This window comes from Corticium candelabrum, chromosome 21, assembly GCF_963422355.1.
Source record: "Corticium candelabrum chromosome 21, ooCorCand1.1, whole genome shotgun sequence".
In the NCBI taxonomy this organism is placed as follows: Eukaryota; Metazoa; Porifera; class Homoscleromorpha; order Homosclerophorida; family Plakinidae; genus Corticium; species Corticium candelabrum.
The window spans coordinates 2,897,892-2,914,971 of NC_085105.1; the positions used below are offsets into that span (position 1 = coordinate 2,897,892).

Here is a 17,080-nt window from a genome sequence, read left to right on the forward strand (position 1 = left end):
TCACATTGAGGAGTCCCTGTGTAAGAGAGATCAATGCTGAATACTTAGCCACTGCTTGAACTCACTAATGCATTAGACAGATATATCCAGTGGACAACACCAAAGCCAGGGTTTACTATTGTATATACACAGGGTGCCACTGCAGCTCATGAAAACTGACTACATGATCAGCACAAAATCAACAACATTCACAAACTAGAAAACTATCATGTTTCAGTATGCTACTTGTGCCAAATAGTTTCACCTATTAGTCCAACCCGTTGATTGTGAGGTTTCCCCCCTGACCTTAACCGACGTCTCACCACCCACAACAGTAAAGCAACAAATAAAAGACACAACAAGAAAGGCTCAAACACAGTAACAGTCGTGAACATCGCCGAATGCTTGTCCCGTGAAAGCCCACTGTAAGGGACATACTTCTGAGTCACATTTGCACCCACTTCACCAATATACAATGCCCAAGTGGTCTTGCTAATTGAGAATGCATGGGGTTTAGTATTGTTCGGATACATAGCTGTCTGTCTGACAACGTGGCAGCTGTTCACTGACTGGACGTCTTTTGGTGCGGGAATTACAAAGATGTTTGCATACAGAAGATCGAGCATAATAAAGTTGTGTCCACTTGGATCGAGACGAATGTGGCATGGAGACTTTGGCCTCATGCACGTCCACTCGGTAATAAAACTGCCGTCACTTGCATTGAAGGCTTGAGTTCGATTGTTGCCTCTATCGGCTACCCACACCATGCCAAGATTTGGGTCAAATTCTACACTGTGAGGTATGTAGAATTGACTCGGCTTGCTTCCTCGCACTCCCACTGACCACGCCAGGTTACGATTAGCATCCAATTTGACAAGTCTATTGTTCATGCCTCCATCACCATCAACAATGTAGAGAGAGTCAGATTGATCAATTGCAATATCAGCTACCTGTAAACAAAACTTATAGGTTTGGGTACAACAATTTTAATTAAAACCCTTTCACTACTGTTATGCTCTTCGTTTGGATCGACTCACAATGCCACTTTAAGTGATAAGAGCTCAAAGATACGATAAAAACATAATATAACTGTATTACTGCTGATTGTTACAATAATGTAGTACAACATCATAAAAGAAAATTTTTACCATCAGTACTTGTGAATCAATGACTACAGTGTGTTTCCACTAGCTTGAACCAGTTAAGCAACTGGTTTATGCTAAACTGACTCAAGAATTGACCTGTTTCCACTTGCACTAAACCAGGGGCCCATTTCTATTACCTCCACCAGCTCAACCGGTTGAGACGGCACAGATACTCTGGTTGAGCGGAAGTAATCTCGGTGAAAGACTGTAAAAGAAACACACCAGTAGAGGCGAGCATGCACATTTACCTGTTGCTCAAGCCTACGAAGAACACGATCTCCTGTTATTCTTTAGTCACTCTTGCTGTTGCTATGGCTGAAGTAGATGTTTTGATGATGCTTTTATTCAACAACTACAATTTATCGGGAACCCAGTTGGAGGCATTGATGCCCAGAGGGAACTAGCTGGAATCTTGGGGTTAGAGTTACCATTAGGGAAAAAACCAAGCTGTTGAAATCATACTTCTGCCTTGTTTTTGCTATTTGTCCATTCGTGGGCATGCGCAATAGCCTACCTCCACCAAACTCCACCAACATTTCACTGGTAGAGCTGGTGGATCTCTACCACCTAATCCCGTGGAGATAAAAGAAATGCGCGAGAACTCTACCATCTCAACTGGTTGAGGATGTGGAAGTAAACGAACGCACCCGTTATATTCTAAACCTAAACAACTTTTTCTAAACCCATTTTGTAGTAGGTTTAGCAAAGTGATTTAGGTTTAATTAACTGTCATGTGACAGTAGCGCATTTGCTTAGGAGGCTTCTGACAATGCCGTTTTGATGATATTGACTATTTTGCTGGTATACGGTTGCCTTGAAAAGATGTACGGGTCTTCAACTACAGGAGAGAAATCAGCAGAGAGAGAGGGAGAAGACGGTGTCCTTGCTGACTGTAATGCAAATTTCTAGTACATAGATAGTAGATGCTGAATCAGTGACAACCAACATTGGCTCTGACTCGGTGGCAGGGAAGCCCGATACTTCAAAACAAAACAAGCCTCAGTTGACGAATACTATGGCGTTCATACACAGTTTGTCTTGCACATCCCAAATGTGCAAGTTCCTCCTAAGTGGAAACAGTCGCTTTCTTGAACTGGTTTAGGTTATAAAAACGTTTAAGCTAAACCAATTTAAGGTGCAGCTAGTAGAAATACATTGCCTTACCAGTCTAATACTAAACCATTCCAACTCTAGTTTCTAAAATAATGTTGGAGAATAACATGTCATCCACAACCCTTCAAACCATTTAGTACTGCTATGTTTCTTTACTATACCTCACGTTTCTTTCTTACCGTCCCCTTCCATACACATTATCACTGGGCAAGAGCATGAACTTGATTTTAATTAATTAATTAACACACATTCACGAAATACACCCAAATTATACAGTCAAAATTTTCCGATTTTACAAAATACTAATGAACTATGAATAGAAACAGAAAACTCTTGGTGAACAATGAGATAGTACAGCTACAGCAAACAATTTCGTTCATACATCTTACCTGGTCAAATTGAATCGGATTCAACGAAACTCCAGCCTTGCCTGGGGTCCCAATCGTCTCCAACAGATCTCCGTCAGTGCTGAACATCTTCACAGTGTGACCCATCGCTCCATTCCCGAGGTCGGTAACCCAAATCCGCGCAGTACCGTTTGCCAGTCTTTGCAATCGCATACCGTGAATCATGTCCACTACATTGTGTCCCCACGAACGGTGATACGTTCCGTCCTCACCGAATACGAGTACCGGGCCGGATAATGGGATTCCCGGTCCTCTCAGTCCGACGTACACTTCTTGACTGACGTCGTCGACTGCTGTGCAGAAATCTTGAGCAGATGCGACAAATTTAGACGGCTCTAATGGCCAGGTGGCGTCCAGTTTGTATTTCAACAAAATTCGAGAAGCCGAACGCTCAAACTGCGTCAGTAAACACAGCAAAGCAGCAGTACACACAACTCGACGGGCGTGCATACTGAGCATGCGTGCTCTAGGCAACCGGCGAAGCGAGGCGACATGGTTTACTAATTAAGAACATCTGCAATTGCGACAGAAGATTGATATTGCAATTGTGAAACGTCAATAAAAATAACCTACATACGCAAAATTTTTGTTCGAAACTCTGAGCGACTCTTTACAGTTGGGAACACCGTCAAAATCATACAGTACAGTCATACGGTTCATAGAACTTTTATTTAATATCAACAAAAAAGCGAATTGTTGTCGTTGGTTGCGCCAAAGCGGCTTCGATGAAGATGCTGCAGACATCTTGTTAGGTTCGTTACCATGTAAATTTAAATGAACAAACACTAATTTAGCTAGCTACTAATGATCACATCACATGTCAAAAGCAATTTACCTGCTGCCCTTGTAAATTTCATGTCCCTAACTCTACTGCTGCACTAAAACTTCACTCACAAAAATTGACTTTAGTTAGATCGAAATTAAATTTAGGTGCATTTGTCTGTTGTTCTTTGAATTGCTGGTTTGGCTTCACACCGCTGGTCTTGTTTTCATTTCAGTAAATTTCAGTGAGTACGTAAATCCTTTCCAATGCTTCCAATTAACACCAACCGAATTAGCAGAACTTCCCTTTAAATATTTCCCGTTCAAATTAGAGTGATGACAGTTATTGTACCACCATCCACCAAACCAAGTAGCAGCACAATTACTTGAAGTTGAGTCATTGTCCTGGTCTTTAGTTGAAAATTTCATTCCGTTGTGATAAGATGCGAATGAATCGCCAGCATTGCCACTGTATTGCCCAACGGTCAGCTTGTATCCAGCAGCTTCTTTTCCCACAGCGAAAGTACTGTAGAGCGCATACCGTTCTTCATTTTCAAAGTCTTTCATATCAAACCTAAGCGTTTGGTTTGTAGCAGTAAGACGATGTATCTTATCCAATCCCAACCAAAATTCTCCATTCAGATCACCAAAACCAGCTTTGTAATCTGCCCAATTGCGATAGAAATCGACATATCCATCTTGTCTTCTCTGAAAGACAGTCCAACCACCTCCATCCGTCGTCATGTCACAATACACCTTAAAAGCCCCCAAACCATCACGAGGATCAACAGTGTACACACCGCTGCGACGATATCCAGTCGACAAAATTTCTTTGCAGTTTCTAGAAAGTGACGTTGCCAAACCCACTCGCGCTAGCTCTAACTCTAAAGCTGCCAAACGATCACAGCAATGGCATGCGTCCGGAGCTGGTTTTCCTGGCGGACCTGCAGCCCCTACGTCTCCTTTCTGTCCAGCGTCTAGAGGTCTACCGTTGACGGTAACACTTGTTGCACTAAGATGAATGTTTCCCGTTGCTGTTACGTTTACGTCTCCGTCTCCTCCGATGTGGGTCAAAGCCGTGGCGACGATTGGTAGAGTAATCATCAAAGCGAGCTGCATCCTCATACTGCCAGTTCACCTGGTCGACCTAGCTGATACAAGTGCACGTACTGTAACTTGGTCTCTGATTTTTGCTTGGATGATGAATTACAAAACCCGACACTCGTGTGTACCGTATAGTACGACTTGACCTCGCCGGGTTTTGTTCTTACAATCACGGGAGTGTCGTTGTTTGGCGCAACGAACGTCGATCATTTCCTAGAGTTCGTACCTGATAAACAGTTGTCAGACAATTAACACCATCAAATCAGCAACTCTCCGTGTTCAGACATCATGCAACCGGCTGCAACCATCCCTTCCTAAAGAAAGTCGTCTTTCAAACCTGCAAGTCCACAGGCAAGGCATAGAAAGCTGAAGGCAATGGGGCATACTGCGCCCCAGGCCCCGTAGAGGTCTTTGCAGGTGTGCGTATGACAAGATCTGCCGTTTGTAATTCACCTAGATCGAGATACCGCGAATGCCTTTGTAGAATGGAAGTCTCAAGGATCCCGCATAAACGGTAGTCCTGATCTCTAGCTAAATAAGCGTCAAATCAGTGTTACGGTGTGCGCCGGTCTCCGGTCACTAGCTGGAGCAAATAAGGCGCCCTTCCAGCGAAAGCACATGCAGATAACGCTAGAGACGGGGAAGAGCCTTCATGCCAATCTGATCTTAGTCCAAGAGTTCCGCTGCTCATACAGCAAGCCCAGACGACGGTTTAACCTTGCCGCTTGTTTCTGAAAATTGGCTATGCAGTCCGTATGAAGCTGAGACAGTCTCGAAAACTTTGACAAATCACTGAAAACAGTGGACGTTCTAGACTACAATACGTACTCACTGTCTCAGCATATATTTCAAGACTCGTGCAGTGCCTAGATCTGGTTATAAAGATTGATTAGTACTGCATCGGGAACGAATGCAGAAGGGTGACCGGTGGACGTGCACCCGCTCTCACGCAAAAGTCTACTGGTATACACACAGTCTTGACAGATTTAGACGGATAGTCTCAAAATTTATAATACCTCTTGCGGCGTGCCTATTCATACTTGGGTGCACAGAAACGGCAGTAGACAGCATGAGCTAATGCAAAGATCATCGATCACATGTCCAACTAAAAATAGTAAACTGTGAGAACCGACAGTTCGTAGTGCCACGTGCGGTACCCGTATTCTAGCACAGGGCGATTACAAAAAGCGTCTTTTGCTTCATGTACTATTGCAAGCGTACACTCATAAAATTGTTAGTTCTAGATGATCCCTTTTGCAACGGGCTCATGCATTTTGCGGCACTGCTAGTCTAGGGTTCACACCGACATCTGGACTAGGCTATCTACAGGCCAACATTAACGCGAGCGCGTTCACACCGCTAACTATGAAGACCACATCAGAAACATCGGGGCATGCTCTTCCTATACTACATCACGTGCCAAAGTCACGTGCAACCACTAACGCCACTAATGCGTGTAATACTACTAGAACGGCGTTACACTACACAGTAATCATGATTAGGACCGGTGTGAACGAGTGGCATTAGTGCACTAACGCCAAACTAATAATAGGCCCGGTGTGAACACGCTCTAGGTTACTAACATGATTTTCCGTAGTCGGATCCAACCAATACTCACGCAATCTCTTACCAAAAATATGGCCTCTGTGTCAAAACAGCCTCAGATAGACAGAAAGACAGACACTCGTACCAGAAGTAAACAACATCACATCCACAAGAGCACAAACAAACGTACTCTGCAAAGTAAGTCTGGACCACAAACGTGACAGTGTTCTAGAACAATGTTTTGATTCCTAATACATTCTTTATTTTCATTCTTTGAGAAAGTCATTCCTGCTTCAACCAGATTCCGTTCAGTAGTACTAACATAAATTTTTAAGCTACAGTAAAATCTCCGAGACTCGTGTAAAATCTCTGAAAAACTCGACCTTTTGAATCTGCGCACAAGGAATACCGGACAGCTTGCTAAAAAGCACCTGTTGCGCTCGAGCTGTCTGAGTCGCGTATCTAGTCACCTGTTCGTTTTGATGCATGCATTCACCAAACGCTATTTTTTGTTGCTGTCAAAGTCTACTACTAAAGACTTCACCTTGTTCTGCTTCTCCGAAATAGTTGCAGTCTAACGTTTGTGACTGTGCACAGACCCATCTCTCTGGATTCTGCATCTGCCCCTGCTGCATGACCAGCAGCCGTCTCTTGTTTGCCTAGAGTTGTGTTGAAATAAACTTCAACCACCACAATGAATTACAGTGAATACATTGTCTCACAATGTACCATCCACAATGATCAAAACGTCCACGTTGCCTGTCCCTTGTGCTCTAGCAAACAAACCTCGCTACGCGTGATATGTAATTTAATGTGTTCAATAAAAAAATTGAGTAATTCAAATAAAGCAGTTGCTCTGCAAATTATTAATGAAAGAACGTCCAAACCTTATGCTGCTGCAATTCCTACAGCCGTTCACTTGCACAACTGGATTTGTTCAGCATAGACATGCCACTGTTCTCTACTAATCCTTAGAAAGCTGGATGAAATACTCTGAATGAGATTAAAATCTCTGTAGGGAAACATGCCATATACTTAATGGTCCAAAACTATCACCATAATGACTAGTTTTCCCTCCAAACAAATACATTCCTGTGTGACTTCCAAGAAGTGTACCCATTCTTGGATCACTTGGGATTGCATGCTCCATCGCTGCTTCTTGAGAACCCAAAGACTGAGCTGTCTGAGTTTTAACTGGTTTCAATCCGTCGAACATATCATCTCCACTGACAGATCCAGGGAGCGCAACAGAAGCCATGTCCAACAATTCAACATCACAATCGTTCAAGGATAACATTGATTTATCAGATTTGCAGTCAGCAGTGCTGCTTTGGAGAGATAACGTGCCCTGTCTTTGCCTTTTATTGGCTGTGGATCTGTCTTGTGCAACAGGGAATAGAAACGATGTTGCATTCCCTGTTAAAGTTGTGACCGAATGATCCATAAAAGGAAATGGCGGACTACTACCAGTGTTGTCCACAGTTGACCATATATGGGTATCTAAAGTAATTACAAACATGCTATATTTGATTCAATTTCTCAACCCTAACACAACACAAATGTGCACGCGATATGCACAAGCACACATGCACAATACATAATACACCACAGACACAAAGATCATTACCAAAGTGAAGCAGCCACACCCTATCATTCCAAGTAGCTTTTGTTTTTCCACCTATAACAACCATGCATGCCTTCACCTACAGCAAATATAGTCAAACATCAATGTGAGACTGAAATCTCAACTGATTATTTCTACACACCTTATTTGCTGTGTGGCTGTACAAAGCAGGACCAGGACATGATGTACTGATATGCTCCCACTGCATAGTCTCTAAGCACACACATTTAGTTGCTTAGTCTCAGCACAATTTAAAAGAAAGTACTGACTGGCAGTAGAAAACTACTGTACAAGCATTATAGACATTAAATTTAGTAGGCAGCTTAAATTAATGTATAACTCAATTACACTCAATTCAACAAGACTGCCAATTGTAAAAATAGAAGAATTACCCCATGCAGTAGAACTGCAGACCCATCAGAAATTGACTGTTGGTATCAGACAAATATCTCTCTCTATAGCATCAGCAAATTTTATTCTGTCAGAGTAACCTCGTAGTAAATTATGGTAAATGATACTGGAATTCATCAGCATGCAGTCCAAGACTCAAATCCTAGCAAAAGCAAAATTTATAAATTGTTCTCTATGTCACTGTGTTAGTTAAATTCATGTCTGAGAAACGCCAAATTCATTTTGTTGCAAAAACTTTCTGTGATCCGGCGATACACTCACTGTAAAAAATATCCAGCAGTATCTACAGCTACTGACTATCCATGTGTGGTGAAATAGTTATCGGACAATCTACAAGTTGCCAAGCACAAATACAATGACCCATGCCTCTTAGAAACACACCCAAAAAGAAATTTCTGCAACAAATACATACCAAACGGCAAACGCCAGGTAGCTGATGAAATTCCAGAAGGAGCTGTCCCTCCATGAATCCAAATTGCCTCCCTGTGAATGACTGCTGAGTGATGACAAAGAGAGGGAGCTGTCCCACTTTCATCTTTCACCTGTTGCCACACCATAATCTCTAACATTGGTCAGAATTTAATAGATCAACAATCTCCAATGACTGCAATCTGTCAATTAAGCAGACCTGGAAAGAATTTCCATACTTCGTTTGTAATCCCTTTCAATTCGATACATCCCCCATGAACATACATACACATGTCCGATTGATGAATGACTGCAACATGGAAAGAACGATTGGTTGGTCGCTGAAAACAAATAGCTCTGCATGTTAATTATCATTAAACACACTTGCACCAATCAATTTACTTGCCACATCTGTAACGTAGACGTCAACTGGAGTTGCTTATTTACAATCCACTCTGCTGTGTCTGTCAAACAGTAACCAGATTTCCAAGAGTGTGGACTACCAAAATCCCAAAAACATCTTACCAAAATTATACATGCAAAGACAGCAGTGAGGATCCATAGAAAACTGCCCACCAAACACCACTAGACTATTCTGCACACAACCAACATATTCAGCTGTACTACAATTATCAAAAATACTGAAAAGTTTACAGTTTAAGAAATACTATTATTGCAACTAATAAATCTTCCAACAGTACAGTACTTAGCAATTAACTCATTAATTAAAAAAGAACAAACAATCCTCTTATTGGCATTTACTTCATGTTTAACATAGTCACAACCACAACCAATAATCACTGATCAGTAAAAGCACTGTGCATTACTCACTTGTATTACAACAGCCGTGTGTCCTTGTAACAGTGGCAAATCATTCTGCAAAATCTCCCATTCTCTTGTGTCTAATGACAGCAACTACATTACTATAAATGTCACGACTGACACACAATAGCAATGTTCAACTTGCTGCTCACTTGGATCCCATTTCCAAAAGTCAGAATATGACACTCCGCCGTTTCTACCTCCAATGAGATAGAACAGTCCCTGATGACAACATACAGCGTGCCTGTCTCTGTATTGAGGCCAGCAAGTGTTAGAATTTGCAGGTGAACCAATGCGATTCCATTTAAGCAAAAATAGAGAATCATTTGAAGTGGAAACTGCCGCTGCATCAGTATCAAGATCACGTGATTCTTGTCTCTGAGATTTGCTATCCATCCATCGTTGACTGACACAAAGTAGAACTAAGAAATTAAACTTATTAAGTATACATAGTCACAAGCCACCTGTGCAGATGTCTGTTGACTGATTTCTTGGAAAAAGAACCAGTTGGACTGACTCTCTAAAAAGAAAGCGTGTCACAATACAACACAGAGTCAAAATTCAAACGTTTACTGAAAGATGCTTGAAACTTTCATGACTGAATATAGAATCTACAAGAAGAGGATTCTCCTTCAACCACAAATAGAAATTCTCAGATGAGAGTTTTCCAGTCTAATTAGTTCAAACACCACAACAATAACGTCATCATACAATGTATAGCAAATCTATCAGTACCCTGTCATTGTCATGCATTTTGAACGCTTGCTCTACAACATACCGAACTTGCTTTTGGCTATCAACTAAGTCCAATGAATCAATAGAGTTCTTGGAGCCTACAGAACCACATCAATCATTCCCAACACACAATCAGTCATCACTGTCTCAAACTAGTTGGTCACAGAAATACCGTAGTAGATATTCTGAATCCTAAGATGACAAAAAATATTGTAAACAGATTTAGTTCATTCTGATTATCTAAAAATTATACTTGTGGGAAGCTGACACACATGATACCAACACAGAATACAGCTCATCAGGTGACACACCATCAGAACCATCCAAATTGCACTGCAATTAATACAAACCTTATTAACAAAAACAATCCATTAATAGACCATCTAATCAATTACGTTTGCTGCTCCAACATCCAAACAACAAAAAGTTACTCAGAAACACAACCACTAAATCAGAAAATTACTTGCTGCCATGTCATCTCATCAAACAATTCCTTTTGTCTTACATTGAGCAGTTAAACTTCAACAAATAGTAATTTAAACTTGTCAGCTAGTGAAGTCATTAACAGCAGATTATGACATTAACAAACAAACAAATACAAACTCCTACTCAGACAAGTATGCAGGCTTACAAACAGACAGACAAAGAGTCAAACACAATACACGACCAACCAATTCCAAAAAAGATACACATAAAGACTCACTCAATACATAAAGAGTAAAACAAAATTTATTAAATATTGACTCCAACACAGCATACACGTTTGTGTATAAACTGATAAGATACAAACATTTATGATTGTCATTGTGTTACTCTACCATGTCAAAGATCATCTTGCATTTTTCTTCATGTGTCCCATGAAGACAAAGAGCCAAGCCATCTAATCAGTTAACATCCATAATTATTGTGAATGAGTACAATAAACAAAATCATAAAGAAATTATAAGATGTACACACTTTGAAATTCCTCGAGGTCAATGTAACCTGTCTTCTTTGTGTCAAACACAACAAACAATCTCTTTGCTAACAAACCATCCAGTGGAAAATACTGTAAACTACAGGAATCAATAAAAGAAAGTTAATAAACTACTTTCAGAGTTGACAAATGATAAAAACAAATAAAACGTAACCAATAAAATGGGCAAACAAACAGACACAGACAGATACACAAACAGACAAACAATCACACGGACACACGAACAAACAGACAGACACAAAGACAACGACAGAAGTAAACAATAAAAACAAAAAAAGAAAATTACATGAATTAATTAATCACAGACCCCAACCACACAAGGTTGAGCAAACAAGGAAAAAACAGGCATACAGACACCTGCAGGTCATGCACTAACAATGTCGCTTGATCAATAAACTTGTCTCCAGGAGAAAGCAACGCCATTCTGTCATACACACTGTAGATATTTCTCAAGCCCGAAGAATCATGACGCTCAGATTGTCGACCTACAAAAAACAACGGAAGTTCAAACTAAACAAAATCTTTACAAGTAAATTCGTACTAGATATTGTTCTTTTTCCTCTCGTTAAACTACTAGCGTTTCCCATCGACAATAGAGATAGTGCGTGCAGGGTCGAGGAGTAGGCGTTCCCTGTAGTACCCGTATTTGCCGCCATTTTAGGGGCCAAGCTTCTGTCCTCTGCAGGTATCTCTCTTTGCGAGGGCGGCTTGTACAACATTTCAAGGACGTTCGACTGCGTGTTAGATAGTACAACGACAGTATACTAATTGCGAAAGATTTAAACCGAATTTTATCGGTGAATTCGCGAGTTTGCCGTGATTTCTTAGTCTGATGGTCGAGTGCGATAAAGCTAATTCTTAGAATAGAGATTATGGAACAGAAGTCTAAAAGTCTCTCTGTTGAATCGCAGAAGCGATACGAGGAGAAAGTTGTACCTGCGGGCCTAAAAACAGGTAGAACGGAGGCTCAACTGTAGACGGAGGAGCCGGAAGTCATTCCCGACATGAATTGGAGTAACATGATGTTGTAGATGATTGTATGCTGTTAGGTGTACTAGACCTTCTCTTGAGACGAACAAATCTCTCTCTACTGGAAGTGCTCGTAGCAACATAACCCATCCTTGCAGATGGTACAGTACCCAGTCAGGGCTAGTTGAGTCATATATACACAAAGGATGGCTTTCCTAGAATTGTTCAGAGTAGCATAGATTACTCTTTTATTATAGAACATACTAAAAATGACAGCTCTACAAGACAGAAAGTGCTCAGAGCAAACACGCGAATGCTGCGACGGCTTCCAGTCCTGTCTGTCTAGGCTGGAGATCCACGCTGCCCGTCGTCTGTTGCTCAAATGACGCGTTTCTGGTCCCTGACTGGTTAGTATAGCTGGTATAGACTAAAAACGTTTGTTGCTCCCTGAATTCTACGATCGTGGCAGCCGAAAACACAGCAACTCTAGCCATGTTAATACGTTTGTCCCTAAGATGGCGACTTCCGGGAAGTCACGTGATTGCGATATGCATACATGATTATTACGGTCCACGTGATCAGCGTGTGATGACACACGCTCACACAACCAAACAACCATAGAATTAATGTTCGAACAGGTCCCGCATACTCATACAGTGCGACCCGTATAACAGAGCTAGATCTCTCGAGTTCAACCACTCACACATATTCCTATCATGGCAGAGCTTTGCCCTACATTGTAGCTCCAGTCGAACAGAAGCCCTCAGTATCTGACTGACACATGGCCTCAGTGCCCCAGTTGTTGTGACTGCCTCATAATTATGCCGCAAACTCAAGAAGGGGACACATACAAGACTTCCTCACAGAATTATTGCAACGTGTAAGTGCAAATACTCCGTACCAACTGCTTCCAGAGACACCAAGGGTTCTGCGCTAGACATATCTAGTTAATTAACCAGTCACAAAAACATGAATGTCGACGGTACGTACGTACGGCCTAGACTAGCTACGTACATCAGTTACTGTGCTTGAATATTTCTAAGACATGTACAGTATGCGCAAACCGCTATTGCAACAAACTAGTACGATACGCAATTGTAATTACAGCATGCAGATGCCCATAGCCTAGGAGAGATATTGATCTGTGTGAGACTGCCAGTTAGCACCCAGTGACAACAAGAGGCACTTCTTGACCATTGTGGCTTCACCTACATACATACAGAGAGAGAGAGAGAGAGAGAGAGAGAGAGAGAGAGAGAGAGAGAGAGAGAGAGAGAGAGAGAGAGAGAGAGAGAGAGAGAGAGAGAGAGAGATATCTGAGAACATTGCTAGTAGGTATGAGCCAAATTATTTTTTCAGACATTTTGAACCATCTTCCTACACAACTTTAGTTAAATAAGAGTTACTATTTTCAAGTAACGTAGCAATACACTTAATTACGTAATTACTATTGTGTTACACACTGTATACCACAATACTGTACACATGCATGTACTGCTTTGAAGTCACCATTATGTATTGTACGTGTATTACTGCAGTGTACACATTACACCACTAAACATCTTCAAGTTAGAGCCTCTACACGTATGTTACACATATTGTCCGAACGATTGTCCACTAATTCGTGAAAACACATGCAATATCTAGATGGCGCGTAGCAGCACCGCCCTGACACCACAAGTCACGCCCAAATCTGGCTGCCATCTGTCATGAGTCCTGCTCGATAGCCTTGATACGGCGGTAGTTTGCATGGTGCTGGCGGGACCTGACGGCTTAGGGAAGTGCACGCGCGACCGAAGCAACTCTTCTACTCTGCGTTCATGCAGATAAAGAGACGAAAATCAGTTGGGCAAAATGTAAGGAGCAAAAGAATGTCGCTTACTTTGAACGCTCCTAACAAAGTACGTATTATTAGCCCACGAAAACTCATACCCAGCAAGCCCCAATGTAACCAATTCCTCGTCAAAATGTATGTGCTAACGACAGTCTTGCACATGCTTTACAACAAATGCCAATAACACTCACCTTGTACGACTACATCGCGAGTCAAAATGACCGGAAACCGTCATAATCATCGTCACTTTGACCTCGTCCTGCACCTCCAAACACGAGAAGATTCCACCTTGACAAGAAGTTCTGAAGAAAGCAATAGTGCAGGCACATCCAAGAACCAAGTAGGTTAAATTCGCTCCGCTCTATATGTTGGGCGAAATACAAATAGTCGAAGCTACCGGCGGACGAACGTCATAGTTGACCGTTTTACTTGGCTTCCTGCAAGCGTATCTAGATCTCTCTAAGGTTGGAAAGCACGCAAAAAACAGAGAATAGATCAGTTGTCAACGATACCTTGTAAGACGAGCTGAGGTTAGCCTCGAATTTCCAGACCAGAGAGCGCGCGAAGCGCGCGAACTCTAGTCTGGACCAAGTCGATACTAAAATGATTTCGGAAGTATTTATCAATTGCTAGCGATGCTAAATGGTAGTCTAATAGCGTAGGATCGTTTTACCTAGATCAACATATCATTTGTAAAGGCCATGAAATCTCATGAACAAAGAAGAGACGTCTGCAGTGTTTGCGGCGATATCTTGGTGGACGGCATGAAACGACGACTTTTTGATTCTTTGGCAGATCGCTAGCTAGTCTAACCGCTCGACTGGCGAGACTATCACTCGACCAGTTGTCAAAGATGATGGTCTAGCGACGCTGCTGTGCATGTTCTGTCACCGCAAGCTTGAAAATATCAAAGAACTGAAGCTGAAACTAAACTAAGATGTGTGCGTGCACCAGAGTCTTCATCACGGCTCTGGCGTGCACTTAGTTGCCCACGCGGGTTTCACACGAGCGCAATCAGCGCTAGTGCACTTAGCATAACCAATTACTGCTAAACCAATCAGAATTTCCAACCGACATTCCGGCTATGAGGAGCTGATTGGCTTAGAAGGCTATTTCCGAAATCCTGTTAGTACTGTACAGTCCAGACTATAGTTCACGCGTTTCGCGCGCACTCTGGTCTGGAAGTTCGAGGCTATCGATAGGTACACGCCCTACAGATGTTCAGATTATCCGGGACATCTCGCGAATTAACTTCCCCGGTAGTTAGAGGCTCCGTCATTTTATCAACAGTCATAACATTCTGTGATGTCAGGCAGCCTTTCTGCGTCTATAGCTACCGTTCTGGAGGATGATCTTTCATCTTCAGATGTTGTATCACAAACAGACCAGACACGGAGTCGTGGTTGTCATTCTTTTGTTGCACCAGAACGGCCAGCACCAACTAAGAATGCTTGGAATGCTACTGGCACGGATGACGACAGTAGGAAGGCCTGTGTTTCCACTAATATCAGCAATCTGAGGCTCTCTGGTATCCCAATGGCGGGCTTTGAGGTAATACCCATAATGACACCTGGTGGGTCTAGTCTGCCAGCATACCAGTGGGAATGGTTTGTTGAAATATCTGATGATCAACGCTGGATGAAAGTGAGTGAGGGTTTGACTTTCATTCCTGAGTCTGAGCATGTGGGTCGGAAGATCAAGGTCAAGTGTGTTCCATGTGCCGGGCAGGAAGATGGGCCTCATGAAGTGATCAGTGAATATGCTATTGCCGAAGGTCCCAAATATGGGGGCATGAGCCAACGCCATCACACTACCGCTGACTTTCTTCAGTCACGTGATCAGCTTCGAATCATTACATACAACATTCTGTTTGATGCATACCTTCGTAGAGATAGTCCTGCCGACTACAGGTACTGTGCCACTCATGTCTTGGAGGAGAGCTTCCGTCAGCAATTAGTTCTCAAAGAAGTGAAGCGTTACCATGGTGACATTTTGTGTTTCCAGGAGGTTGGACCAAATGTCTACACCACCTACCTTCAACCGGCATTAAATGCTGCTGGATATGAAGGAGTGTTCACTTCAAAACCCAACGAGTTTAGAGAAGGTCTTGCCATGTTTTATCGAACTGATAAAATTCAACTCAAACAGTCGTCAACCATTATTATGAAGGATGTCTTGATCAGTGACAATGCATTTAGCAGTTTGCGTGTCATCTTACAAAGGCAGTTTCCGGATGTGTTCCAGTTGGTGTGCAGTCTACATCACATGTGTCAAGTAGTGATCTTTAGCAATGGAACAAGATCATTCATGGTTCTTAATACGCATCTCTATTTTGTCATTGATTCTGAATTTGTCCGACTCATTCAAGTGTATATCATATTTCACTGCATTGACGTCATGCGGAAAGAACTCGGATTAGAAGGTGCAGGTATAGTATTCGCTGGTGACCTCAACCATGAACCCAATTCAGATACATACCGATATATCAATGAAGGCAAATTTCAACTTGGGGAAAGCACCAAGGATCAAATTTATCTGCATCATTCTCTACATTTGACCAATGCGACTGGCACCCCTCTCTATTCATGGCTTGTGGATCACTCGCAATCCCTTTTAGACTACATTTATGTTGACAGCCATTTTTCTGTCTTGCAGTCCATTCCTTTGCCGACTGAAGAAGAGCTGGAGCAGGATGGCAAATTTGTTTTGCCTTCATCTCGTTTCGGTTCTGATCATTTGGCTATCGGTGTTGATGTAGAGATGGTGTGAACATTGAAGTTCATTCAGTTGACTATATTGACAAGTAGTATACCTTTACTTAATAGTGGCTGTTTTTTTAGTTATTTTGGTATTGTCTATGTATTGTATGACTTCCATATACATTTGGTATGTATGTGTAATAATATTAAACAAGAAGAAGAAGAAGAAGAAGAAGAAGAAGAAGAAGAATGAAAATGTGTGTGTGTGTGTGTGTGTGTGTGTGTGTGTGTGTGTGTGTGTGTGTGTGTGTGTGTGTGTGTGGTGTGTGTGTGTGAACGAAGTTCCGTTGCCCCATCCTTTTGTATTGTAGCTACGTATTGTGTGTACTCGACAACCAAAACACACCTTTCGAAGCTGAATGCCACCTACGGTTAACTATTCACACGTCCCGTACTACAGGATGATCAATCCTTACTAGACTGTGCTGTATCTAACGCTATAGTCAATGTTTGCTGATATCAATTTCAAGGTCAACAGCTAGACCAT

General features: G+C 42.0%; 4 protein-coding genes across 5 annotated transcripts; 1 reads left to right on the plus strand and 3 right to left on the minus strand.

Annotated features, from left to right (window-relative positions):
* Positions 1-85: 85 nt before the first annotated feature.
* LOC134196319 (NHL repeat-containing protein 3-like) lies at positions 86-3,106 on the minus strand. The gene is made up of 2 exons (XM_062665419.1): positions 2,627-3,106; positions 86-929 (listed from the first exon to the last, which is right to left on the minus strand). The coding sequence occupies exons 1-2, from the start codon at positions 3,101-3,103 to the stop codon at positions 222-224; spliced, it is 1,185 nt and encodes a 394-aa protein (XP_062521403.1). The 5' UTR covers positions 3,104-3,106; the 3' UTR covers positions 86-221.
* A 194-nt stretch (positions 3,107-3,300) lies between these two features.
* LOC134196268 (fibrinogen C domain-containing protein 1-like) lies at positions 3,301-7,036 on the minus strand. The gene is made up of 2 exons (XM_062665361.1): positions 6,943-7,036; positions 3,301-6,828 (listed from the first exon to the last, which is right to left on the minus strand). The coding sequence occupies exon 2, from the start codon at positions 4,529-4,531 to the stop codon at positions 3,614-3,616; it is 918 nt and encodes a 305-aa protein (XP_062521345.1). The 5' UTR covers positions 4,532-6,828; positions 6,943-7,036; the 3' UTR covers positions 3,301-3,613.
* On the minus strand, positions 6,840-14,358 carry LOC134196267 (uncharacterized). 2 transcript variants are annotated; one of them, XM_062665360.1, is made up of 18 exons: positions 14,026-14,358; positions 11,408-11,516; positions 11,013-11,110; positions 10,874-10,935; positions 10,309-10,388; positions 10,228-10,247; positions 10,056-10,153; positions 9,894-9,992; positions 9,785-9,840; positions 9,473-9,726; positions 9,330-9,400; positions 9,024-9,093; positions 8,901-8,962; positions 8,719-8,839; positions 8,503-8,652; positions 7,822-7,892; positions 7,683-7,758; positions 6,840-7,555 (listed from the first exon to the last, which is right to left on the minus strand). In XM_062665360.1, exons 2-18 carry the CDS (start codon positions 11,452-11,454, stop codon positions 7,059-7,061), a joined length of 1,932 nt encoding a protein of 643 aa, XP_062521344.1. In that variant the 5' UTR covers positions 11,455-11,516; positions 14,026-14,358; the 3' UTR covers positions 6,840-7,058. The 2 variants fall into 2 exon arrangements, with proteins under 2 accessions (XP_062521344.1, XP_062521343.1); XM_062665359.1 differs by lacking the exon at positions 14,026-14,358 and adding an exon at positions 11,573-11,649.
* A 723-nt stretch (positions 14,359-15,081) lies between these two features.
* LOC134196370 (2',5'-phosphodiesterase 12-like) lies at positions 15,082-16,866 on the plus strand. Its single transcript, XM_062665476.1, has one exon. The coding sequence runs from the start codon at positions 15,140-15,142 to the stop codon at positions 16,601-16,603; it is 1,464 nt and encodes a 487-aa protein (XP_062521460.1). The 5' UTR covers positions 15,082-15,139; the 3' UTR covers positions 16,604-16,866.
* Positions 16,867-17,080: the final 214 nt, after the last annotated feature.

What these genes read in the sequence shown, in the direction of transcription:
- LOC134196319 (XM_062665419.1), bottom strand. Translation starts at nt 3,103, where the DNA reads ATGCTCAGTATGCACGCCCGTCGAGTTGTGTGTACTGCTGCTTTGCTG. An exon ending in ATCCGATTCAATTTGACCAG is followed by an intron (nt 930 to 2,626) that starts GTAAGATGTATG and finishes TTTTGTTTACAG; the next exon opens with GTAGCTGATATTGCAATTGA.
- LOC134196268 (XM_062665361.1), bottom strand. Translation starts at nt 4,531, where the DNA reads ATGAGGATGCAGCTCGCTTTGATGATTACTCTACCAATCGTCGCCACG.
- LOC134196267 (XM_062665359.1), bottom strand. Translation starts at nt 11,618, where the DNA reads ATGGGAAACGCTAGTAGTTTAACGAGAGGAAAAAGAACAATATCTA. An exon ending in ACACGGCTGTTGTAATACAA is followed by an intron (nt 9,094 to 9,329) that starts GTGAGTAATGCA and finishes GGTTGTGTGCAG; the next exon opens with AATAGTCTAGTGGTGTTTGG. An exon ending in GGTGTGGCTGCTTCACTTTG is followed by an intron (nt 7,556 to 7,682) that starts GTAATGATCTTT and finishes TAATTACTTTAG; the next exon opens with ATACCCATATATGGTCAACT.
- LOC134196370 (XM_062665476.1), top strand. Translation starts at nt 15,140, where the DNA reads ATGTCAGGCAGCCTTTCTGCGTCTATAGCTACCGTTCTGGAGGATGAT.